At 39.0% G+C, this 11,467-nt stretch overlaps 1 protein-coding gene across 2 annotated transcripts in view; it reads right to left on the bottom strand.

The window, feature by feature from the left end:
- The window catches only part of FMNL2 (formin-like 2), a 134,785-nt gene that overhangs the window by 26,055 nt on the left and 97,263 nt on the right, over positions 1-11,467 (bottom strand). For both annotated transcript variants that reach the window (XM_008576210.1, XM_008576211.1), the window contains exons 9-14: positions 10,970-11,044; positions 6,878-6,988; positions 4,252-4,401; positions 2,350-2,451; positions 384-696; positions 2-47 (exon numbers count right to left, since the gene is read on the bottom strand). In XM_008576210.1, coding sequence (XP_008574432.1) covers positions 2-47; positions 384-696; positions 2,350-2,451; positions 4,252-4,401; positions 6,878-6,988; positions 10,970-11,044 — 797 coding nt within the window. The remainder of the gene's footprint in view (position 1; positions 48-383; positions 697-2,349; positions 2,452-4,251; positions 4,402-6,877; positions 6,989-10,969; positions 11,045-11,467) is intronic.

The following is an 11,467-nucleotide window of genomic DNA, read 5'->3' as shown; positions in this document are numbered from 1 at the left end:
TGGGGGGGGAGGCGGGGGCGGGGGTGGTGTTACTGGACCATTTTGCACTAGCAAAGAGAAAAAAAAAACAAATGGACTTTGAAAACAGAGGAATGGTTTTCCCACAATGTCACGTGCATGAAAGTATTTGAAAAGAAAACACTTAAAAGGACAAAGGATTGCTTTCAAAAACCATAAAATGTCCTTACTGACAAACAGAAAATATCACAACATATGTCAAATGAAGATTTATAACCTTAATCACAAAATGTAAATAGTTCTTAAAATCAATAAGTGAAAGAACTTGCCAACCAAAGCAGACAAAGGACAGAAATGGACAACTGGTAAAAGAAGAACTACAAATATCCCGATACTACCTTAGTTCTCCTGCCAAGGCTTCTCACCTGCTTCAGGTGTGTCTAATGACGGAGGTAGTGGTGGAGGAGGAGGGGGCAAGGATCCCAGGGAGGCAGCCCTGGTCACTGGTCCCACACTGGTACTTGCTACCGCTTCTGATCCCATGGACAATGTGCCAGAAGCCACAACTGGCAGTATGGCAATGTCCCCGTCCCCTTTCTTCTGAATTTTAATGGTCCCTTGTTTCTCCAGTTCATGAATCTTTTTTTCCAGGGTCGACTGCCTTTGAATGGCTTCTTCTTTTTCTTTGACCATTTTTCTTAATGTATGAACTTGGGTATTTGCATCTTTGTAGATTTCCTGCAAAAGAGTCAAGAGTTTGTCTTCACATGACATTCATACTTATTACCACTAGATAGGAAAACTGAGGATAAAGAAAGTAACTAAACAGAGAGAAAAAGGATACTAATATAAATAGGACTGCTATGGAACTCAGCCAGAACCTAAAATATCTCATTAATTATTAATTGTATGTTAGGAATGCATGCAAGATATTCTAGCAATTGTTATTGTTAGTCAAGTTCTATTTAATAAAGGCAGCTAACTCAATTATCCCTGCAGGTAGAAAGAAACAGAGCAGAGGGGACCCCAAAAGCTGACTTTAGAATAGCCCGAGGGTATTCTGGTGGTGCAGCATTCACCTTATTTTAAAATTCGTTTGTAACTCCTAGATACACATATCAGCTAACAATAGACAAAAAGGCCCCAAATCAGCCTTGGATAGAAGTCAAACTGGGATTAAAAATCTGCAAAGCATGGAATAACCTACTCATGAGTAACCAGGGGCTGACTGTTCTTGAATGGATTTCTCTGGCTTTCACAATGCCCCCCTGACCAAGCTTAGGACAGCGATTGTTATAACATTTCCCCTTTGGTAATGTAGTTAACAAAAGAGCAAAGCTTTCCTCCACTAATTACTTATTTCTGTCTGGGTTTTTAGCAGAAAACAAAGAAGCTATAATTTTCGATTCAAAGGCTGTCCTGGTTCATTTCATAAGGGGCCCATAGAGGTTCCAGTGAAAGGATTTTATGGAACTGAACTTCCTTGCTGGGCCTCATACATGTGATCTCTCACCACAAACCTCCAGAAGGCAGGGAAACATTCTTCACACCCTGAAGAACGTCTATTATTAATAATCTAAGAGTCTGAATTTGAATTGAGTCCATATGCTACAACTTCGTCTCAATGGCATGCCAGAAAATAAGTTTCCTAGAGTTAACTGAAGGCCATGTCAGAATATCAACCAACACACAGACATGATAACCATCCCATAAAATGTGCCATTTCGTTAATGGTGGTGTAAAAGCAAGCCATTTGCCTGAAAGCCCTCCAGGCATTTTGGTGTTTTTACATTCTGTACAATTCCAGGCACATGGATGGCACTCCATAAATACCTGACACTGAGTTAAAACAACACTGAGGCCAAATAAAATAGCTGGGATTATCTGATAATAAAATGGATTGGTTTTGCTTTACCTTCCCCCCCGCCCCTTTTTTGTTGAATGTCATTAGGTTTAACCTGTGTTGTGATTTCCGTTTCCACAGCAACCACCAAATCTGGTTTTGAGTAGAAGCAAAGCAAAAAAATACAAAGAAGCCTGAGCCCTAATAAAAATAAATAAGTGGCATAAATTAAATCCATGCTGTGCTTTTATTTCCAACCAAATGGGTGATCCACAGAATCAACTCGGCCTCCTCCAGATGAGAAAACATTGTTGCTCCCAAAATCTGTGATAAGGAAATACTGAACTCCCAGCATTTGATTACATACACATGTGTATACATCCCTGACTGTGTGTACTTTTCATGTGAGTATCACCCCTAAAACAGTTCCAATGAATATGCTGCACTGATGCATTCCTGAATTGAATGTACTCCACACTCGACCAGGCCAAAGCTGGAGCACACTCCCCAGGATGCCCACCTAGGGTGGCTGTCATCATCACACTTACTCGAACAACATCCAGCTCCTTGTTTCTCTGCATGAGCTGCTTTTCCAGTTCCACGATCTTGGACATGGCTTCATTCTCTGTGTCTTGCAGTTTTTCAGATAACTGTAAAATTTTGAAAAGGAAGCTGTGTCACACATTGGATTGTTCTGATCAGGTCCTCAGTTCTCAGAAAGTGTAGCTCCAAAAGCATTAGAAGCCCATCAGAGTCCTGCATGTGTTCCACAAGTTGTGTTCTGAAAATGTTAATATTTATAATATGGTTCTGAATACATATTTGTTTCTTCCAGGAATTAATAATTATACGAGATCCTTAATAAAACCCATACGTCAGCTCCTTAATGTTTCAACATACAGTCTGTCTTCCTCCATTTCTGCAGGGGCTACTAAGGGTAGGGAACAGTAAGATGGGGGGCCCTTCTTTTGCCACTCCACCCCCCCCAAAAAAAAGAGCTATCAGGCAAAAGCTTTTGAAAATTATTGATCCAGAAAACTTGGTTCTGTCATTTTAGGTAACTAACTAAAAAAATACTACACTTATTTCAACCCAAACTATGCAAATCATAAAAGTTATTTGGTGGGCAGTTCAATAAACAGGTGGTTGGCTCCAGAGGGGACGTGTAAGTGCAGTGATGAAAGAGAAGGACGGAGGAGCCACATGCTAAATAGTCGCTTTTCACACAAACCTCTAAAATTAAGCAATTTCTGATTTCTTACATATCACTGAAAATGATCACAAGCAAAGACAATCAGGGAGGCGAGGCAAGGAGGAAGGATGAAAATCTATGCTGATCAGGTTCAGAATATAATACAAATCTTTTAAGAGAAGAAATATCGGGCCTGTAAATTCTCCTCCTAACTAGATGCCAACTAGGTCACTGTAGCTCTTACAAAGGGAGGGTTTTGGCTCACCAACTTGGCTTAACCAAAAGCAATAAAGATGCCCATTTTCAGAGTGATGGGAAAAGGGGAAGGAAATTAAACACATGTAGAACTCTTTAAAAGAAAATGTGGAGGAAAATAAATGGACTGTTCAAAGGGGAAAATAATATTCCTCCAAAAAGAGACAATTTATTTCACAATCAAGGAAAATACCAATCAAAATTCATCAAAAGAATATGGTCCTCACAATGCTTGGGCTTTTAAGAAGCACTAGTTTTCTGTTCATTCTTGCAATATTGAAATATTTGTCAAATGAATGAACAAATGAACAACATCTGAAGCCTTTAAGTTTGTATTTGACTGGGTCTGTGGCAAGAAAAACCTCTGAAAGAAAAATGAGACCCGTCCAGATACAGCGTTGGCATTATATTGAGAGGATACTCTTCTTCACAGAAGAGGATATATGGGAAAGTTTGGGGATATCCTTGAAAACGCCCATGCTTGAAATTAGTCTATTTAGATTCTGACTAACCATAAGACAATGCTCAGACACGCATCATGGAAACACGAGCTAATCCTGTGCATAGGCCTGTGTGGACATATTTGATAAGAAGGTGGCTCATATTCAGAAGATACTTCTCCACCTCAGGCCAAATTCCCGTAGCTGAGTTATATTTCTCTCTAATCTTTTAGGTAATGTCAATCATTCACCTCTCCTGCACCTGTAGCTAAGATCGCCCAGAATGCAACCCAGCAGAAATGAGCAGGAATGCAACCCAGCAGAAATGAGCAGGAATGCAACCCAGCAGAGAGTGAGCCAGGCAACGGGTCCTGCTTTGTCTTAAGTAGCATACCTGCCTTCTTTGAAAGAACCCAGAAAGGCTTCTGATAACTTTCTATCCCAGGTTACAGCTCATTCCTATACTCAACATCCTTTAATTTACTACCATAAAAGCTATCATGAATTCTACTTTGCACCCCATTGAAATGTGAGGAATTTTCCCTTTTCTGAGACGTAGTTACATGAGAAATGTTTTCTTCCAGTTCTTCCACTCTCTCCAAGGCTGCATTCTTAGTTTCAGCATCTTCCAGCAGAGCTCCTACATCAAACACATTGTCCAGGTAGGCCTGGATCTGGACCTGTAGCTTGTCACTCTCCGTGTGTTTCAGCTTCTAAGAACCAGAACGCAAGAGAAGATAGTGTTAGCTTATCTGTGGAAACAGAACATAATTAGCCAACAACCTATATGTTTTGTTTGTTCCAAACAGTCCACAGCCTTTTCCAAGAGAGGGTTTACTATATCATCTTCCTTAACAAAATTATGGAGTGACTGCCTAAGAGGGTACCATTCTGGTGAATACCCTCTCCCAAATATACACCCATTTCCCCCCAGTCCTTCCTGCCCCATGTACTTATATTCCAATCTAAAACATGTTAATATAGATGAAATCCGGACAACAGAAAAATTGAAAATAACTTCAAAGGGAACAGTCAGAAGCAACATAAAACTTGAGGGGTATCTTGTGCACTAGAAGAGATTAAAGTAGGAGTACCCTGCCTGGGTTGTGATGGGGATCCCAATGGGGAGAGAGGGTTAGGTGGGAGGTAGGGTAGACCTGGAGGGAATCTATGTTTAGTCTTGGGGCTTATTTTAGCACAAATTGCCAGATCCCACCCACCATGATTCCTTCCCTAAGTCAGAGCCCAGCATCCACAGCTCAGGGCTCTCCAAAGCACAGATCAGAAAGTTTTCCCAGTTCACTGCATCCTAGACTAGGCATCCTGAAGGAACTCCGCCAGCTCTAAGGTGACACTAGAGGTCAAGTAAATCAGTGAATCTTCCCTACAAGTAACATCAGTCATGACTTTCCCTGGGGAACAGATGAGTGGCTAGAATAACATCTGGCACATGGCTGATGCCAATAAACATTTGCTGAACAAATCAATGACTACTTACAAGGCTGAAGTTTTATAAACTAATGAAGCACTTATACATCTATCAGAGTCCAGAATCAACATACCATAAATTTAAAGAAATAGAGTTTTGAGAAAATCTTAAATTTTTAAGAAGAATTCCACTCTGCATAAATTCTCAAGAAAATAAATTTTTTTCCTAGGTCTAATCTGGAATTCTACAATATAGCTTGTTTTAAAAGAGTATATTCCATCTTAGTTTAGGACACAACTGAAAAAGATTTCTGAATAAAGGCAAAGGCTAGGAAAGAAAATGGAGAAGATGCTTAGAAGGATTTTTCACGAGATTCACAGTTAATAATGGGAGGTCACTGATATGTTACTACCTGACATTATAACTGGAACCTAAAGCTATCTGCTAGGACATCACAAAACTGAACCCAGAGCACCATTAGAAATCTATACACCCAATTTTTATTCAAATGCTACAGTTTCGAAGCATATGGGGAAAGAGGGTAGACAATCTTTGATCTCAAAGCAGAAAAAAACCCTTCAATACAATATTCTGCCAATGACATGAGTGAGTCTTCAAACATATAGGAAAACAATTCAAACTCTTTAATGGAAACCTATTATGTCTCTCTCTGAGTAAAGCATTTAGACAACATTAGATCAGTCAAGAGCAGTCCAGCTGGTCCGGTAAGGAAGGCTATCACATCGAGAGTAACCAGTCCTGCGATTCTGCCTCACAGTAAACTGAGGGTACGGGCTGTGTAATCTCCTGGGTGTATCCCTAACGAAGACAGGCAGCTGAACTCTGGGAATGTCCACGGGAAGTACTTCTAACTTCTTCATAGCTAGAAACAGCCTTGAAACTGAGGTCCACAATTCTTGCCCTATCACTTGTAGTCTTCCAAATTCAACCAAACCATTCCTATATGAAAGGGAAAACAGAAACAGCCTATGAGTCAAAAAAACAAGGCCACATCTCATACACATGTAGCTATTCAAGTCCGTTTATGATTTTCACATCAACTTTCTGTTTCTTAACTGAAGAACTTCAGAGAACTGGCTGAGTACTCCTGCAAGGCAGCAAGAAGAAAAAGAAACTTTAAACCTCGTTCTCCCAAGAACTGAAACTTCTGTTTCTTAACTGAAGAACTTCAGAGAACTGGCTGAGTACTCCTGCAAGGCAGCAAGAAAAAAGAGAAACTTTAAACCTCGTTCTCCCAAGAACTGAAACTGGAACTTCTAAAGCCACAAATACATTAAGCAGCATTTAACAGCTTTAGGAGGAAGTCTCTAGTGTCCATTTCCTCATTATTTTTTTATGCTCCAAGCATTTACTCATCATTCTACAGCAGTCTTGGTTCGACTCTCCCTGCCCAGATGGGTCCCCAGAGTAACCATGAACTCAAATTACCCAACAGCCCAGATGATGGATGCCATGAGACTTGACCCAGACAGAGCTCAAAAGCAGAGGAAAGCTGTAGCAAGCCTGCAAAAGGTTATCTGAAAGGCTGCTGGCAAAAGACTGCCTGAGGTCCCAGAAGGTCTGCAAGAATCCAGCTTCTCTGATAGATTGCATCATTCAGATTGGTCCCCTTTAACTAGCACAACAGCAGGTGACTGCATAGAGCTGGAAGCATTCTTTAGCTACTCTAAAAGTAGACCTTTGTGGGTAGGCAATAAATCAATTCTTATATTGGAGCCACAGGTTACTGCCATACTCACGTCCAAGTATTCATCCAGGCCTAATTTGGTAAATTCATATTGGAGGTGAACTCTGAAATTCATGTCTTCTACTGAATGGACTACAATATTAATAAACTGCATAGAGGCCACCTGAAATGAAATTGCCAAGGGGTTAGATGGGCTCCAAACTTTTCTCTCAGTTTAATCACAAGCATGTGCTTTCAATTTCACAAATCTAGGCTCACTTACCAATTTCCTTTTCCTTCATTTCACTGGGTCTTTAAAAGTATTTTATAATTTTTTAATTCAAGAAGTCATAGAGGCACCAAAATAAGATACCACTTCACCCCCACTAGAATGGCTACAATCAAAAACAAATATAATAACAAGTGTTGGAAACGATGTAATGAAACTGAAACCCTCATCCATTGCTGGTGGGAAAATGGTGCAGCAACTTTGGAAACATGGGACAGTTCCTCGACATGTTAATAAGCACAAAAATACTATAGGACCCAGCAGCTCCACTTTTAGGTACATAACCAAGAGAAATAAAAATATATGTCCACATAAAAATTTGTACACAGATGCTAACAGTAGCATTATTCATAACGACTAAAAAGTAGAAAGAACCCAATGTCCATCAATTGATCGATGTGGTATATCCATACAATGGAATATTATGTGATAATGAAAAGGGATGAAGTACTGATAAATGCTACAACATGAATGAACTTGAAAACATGTTAAATAGAAAAAGCCAGTCACAAAAGATGACATGTTGTATGATTCCATTCAGACAAAATATCCAGAATAAGTTAAACTATAGAGATAGAAAGTAGGTTAGCAGTTGCCTAGGGCTGGGGCACCTGGGGAGTGACTGCTAATGGATACAAGGTCACATTTTTGGTGGCAGGCAGGAATGGGGATCTGACCCCTTGACTTTGGTGTTATCATCAACACTGGGTTTCTTTTAGGGATGACAAAATGCTTTAAACTAGATTTTGGTAATAGCTACACGATCCTGTGAATACACTAAATATACATAGAATTGTACACTTTAAATGGGTAAATTGGTATGTTGATTATATCTCAGCAGAGCTGTTCTTAAAAAGTCATATAGGTATATAAAACAGTGTAAATTTTTACAGTTATAACATACAAAATGTGAAAATTATTACAAAGAATATTTAAATCACCTATAATCTCACCACAGGTAATTGCTTCTAAAAATTCACTGTGAGATCCACCATATCAACAGAATAGTAACAGCTCTTTGTTCCATCTTTCCATATAATCGACCAGTGTACAACGCATAAAAGCTTTAAATTTACTGCTTTCTCCCCACAACTGTATCAGTGGCACAAGTACCCAGTGTGGTAAATAACAGAAGAGAGTCCAGCAGATCTATTTTGCTTTCAATCATGACAGTCGACTCATGGTGAAAATCTCTTACTAATGCTTTCCCTCAATGGCTGTGACCCAGCAGAGTACCTGGCAAGGGGGTAAAATGATCAAGGGACCCATATTCACACTTATTCTGAGAACCACCTTACTTTTCCTCTATCCCCCAAACCCAATTTCTTTTACCTTTTTAAAAACTGTTTTTATTGTATTAGATTCCTCTTTGAAAATATGTTATACATTGGACATCTTTGGAAGATGTGTAAGCTCTCAAGGTTACAAGCTCTGCTGCAACTTACTAAAAAATTACCTCAGGATCTACAGTTAAGTGAGCTTAAAAAAAAAAAGATTGTCACTTTTTGTTTCCTTTTATCCACAAAAAAATACAGAAAAAGGAGAAAAAGTTCTTACATTACATTAGAAAAATGTATGTTACATGTTATGAGGAATATGTTGTTTGGAACTTGTGCACCATAATTGCATTCCCAAAGCATCACTTTCTGGAGGGAAAAAAATGGCTGGATCCTGGCATCTTTCCATTTCCTTTCTGAACACAGATCTAAATGATCGGTTGAGTTTTATGGCCTTAGAAACAACTATTTGTAGGTGACCCATGAATCTAGCCCACAGTACTTGTGTACGTGCAGCTTCCAAATAAGGTACCTCAATGTGTGTACTTATGAATAAATGAACTGACAGGAAATAGGTTCTGGTTTATATATGGAGAGTGCAGGTGTTTTAAAGGGCTTAATATCATTATAATTTCAGCAGAAACGAATCTAGCCCACAGTACTTGTGTACGTGCAGCTTCCAAATAAGGTACCTCAATGTGTGTACATATGAATAAATGAACTGACAGGAAATAGGCTCTGGTTTATATATGGAGAGTGCAGGTGTTTTAAAGGGCTTAATATCATTATAATTTCAGCAGAAATTCAAATGACAGAGAGGTCCAGCAGGTATCATAAATTAGTCAGGTGGGCCATGTGTAATAAATAGGGAACGGTGCAGACTGTGACAAACTAGAGAGGATATCTTTAGACTAAAGGAACAGGGGCTACTCGGCTCCAGCAGCTAATATTCTGCAGGAGCAGGGGCGTAGTGTTATCAGACATTTTTAGTTTAAGAAAATCAGATGTCTGTACTTTTATGCACAACATCCACTCTTTTTTATGGAGGGTCATCACTATCAGACTAAACTCACAAGCCTGTGCATGTTGGCCTCAGCCTGGGAGCCTCTAATTTGTACAATGGAACAAATAAATTCCTCCTAACAAGGCACAGGAATGAAACTGGTCATGTGAGTCAAGGCACAAACCTCTTTACAATTTATCACCAGGGCCGGCATTAGCCTTAACTTGTCCAAAAAATCCTAGTAACAAGAATTAAAATGTTGATGTAAAAGTATCCCTTATTTCGCGCGCACACACGCGCGCAGGAATGAAACTGGTCATGTGAGTCAAGGCACAAACCTCTTTACAATTTATCACCAGGGCCAGCATTAGCCTTAACTTGTCCAAAAAATCCTAGTAACAAGAATTAAAATGTTGATGTAAAAGTATCCCTTATTTCGCGCGCGCGCACACCCACACACACACACACACACACGTATTTATTTTTTTTGCCTTTCAAAAGCAAGTAACATGCTTCATGAACAGAAAAGCTCCTCTATAGATGATTTCATCTTTCTCACTGATTTTGGAAGGAGGTGAAGGAGGATGCATATAAAATTTGAGGACCAAGAAAAAAATTTTCACATAGAAGGGTCAGAAATCTGCAAAGCTATGGTTTCATGCTGTTTAGTCACTGAAGCAATTTAAGAACTGATAGGAACATCTGCTTCAGGCTAGAAGCGATCTGGGAGATTAAATCCAAGCAGGAATAACCTGGGTCCAGAAGTTCTCTAGGGCAACTAGATTAGATCAAAGCCTACAGATCTGGGTACACTCAAGGGTACTATGTCTCAGGAAATTCTCTATGAGAGATTCTATCCTCAGTCCAGGATTAAGATATAGGTTATGAATTAGAAGTGCTGAAATTCATCTTCTTCTCTGAGAATGGCAGAACTGCTGTGGAACCACATGTTCTTGCATGTGATCTCACCTGATAAGCAGATCTGCAGTATGATTATGCCCTCACAGAATTACTAAAGTAGGAAAGAGATCAACAGGGAAAAATCACTACTGCATATTAATTTGGGGGATACATACAGTCAATTCTACAAACCAATGCACTTTAGTCTTTGAGAATATAGTCTGGTTACCAGCCAGCCAACAAAAAAAAAAGAGAGAGAGAGAGAGAGAATATAGTCTGGAGAAGGGCACTGGCAGGGACTGCAAAATTCGAAAAGGTCAAGATTTTTAGTGAAGATTCCATTTACCTTAAGGATTGTTGTGCAGCACTATCAACAGCTAAGGTTGGCAACTGCAGGCATTTGCACCAGGCACTAACTTCCTTTTTCCAGCTGCATGACTTCCCCCTTTAATTGCTATAAAAAATCCGTATTTTTGGCCTTTTCTATAGGGTGTATGTAATGAATAAAACTTGAAGTAAAGGCCATAAAAGGAAAATACAGATTAAGAGGGACATTCTAGATTGGATCTATAGCATATTAAATTCAATTTCCTGTCCTTAGTAACATATATGGGTGGGTGGGTGTGTGTGGATTTAGGGGAAAAGTGCCAAAATTGAGTTTGTTTTTTTATTGAATGTAGAACTAAAATAACTCACCATAAAATCTATGTTATTGTCTTCATTCCTGAAATGTTCCATCAACTTCTCAAAGCGCTGTTTTTCTCCACAAACCTGAAACACACATTTTCATTATGCATGGGCCATTCCAAACATAAGCATTCCAAAATTAGATGCAGAAATTTCTGCGTTAATAATTACTTCCAGAATATCTTTTTTTTTTCCTCTTTCACACACTATTTACTTCTCTTCTAAGCTAGTTAACTCACAAATAGCAATATGTGCCAGGACCAAAAGATGAACCTTGGTTTCTTTTGCACATTCTCTTGATATTTTGAAATCTATATCAAACATGTTTTTTTTCCATTGGTTGTCTTTGCATTCCCACCAAGTTTTTAGCATTCATTCAGAATCCAAGAATATAGTTCATGATTTTTTTAAAAACTGACCAGTTTTTTGTTTGTTTTATAAAAGTGCTTTTAAAACAGGCTAAATGATTGGAATAATTTATTATTTAAATTACTTTCAAGGCAGATA

Source organism: Galeopterus variegatus, unplaced genomic scaffold (assembly GCF_000696425.1).
Source record: "Galeopterus variegatus unplaced genomic scaffold, G_variegatus-3.0.2 Scaffold1312, whole genome shotgun sequence".
Classification (NCBI taxonomy): domain Eukaryota; kingdom Metazoa; phylum Chordata; class Mammalia; order Dermoptera; family Cynocephalidae; genus Galeopterus; species Galeopterus variegatus.
This window is presented reverse-complemented; position numbering and strand designations above follow the sequence as displayed.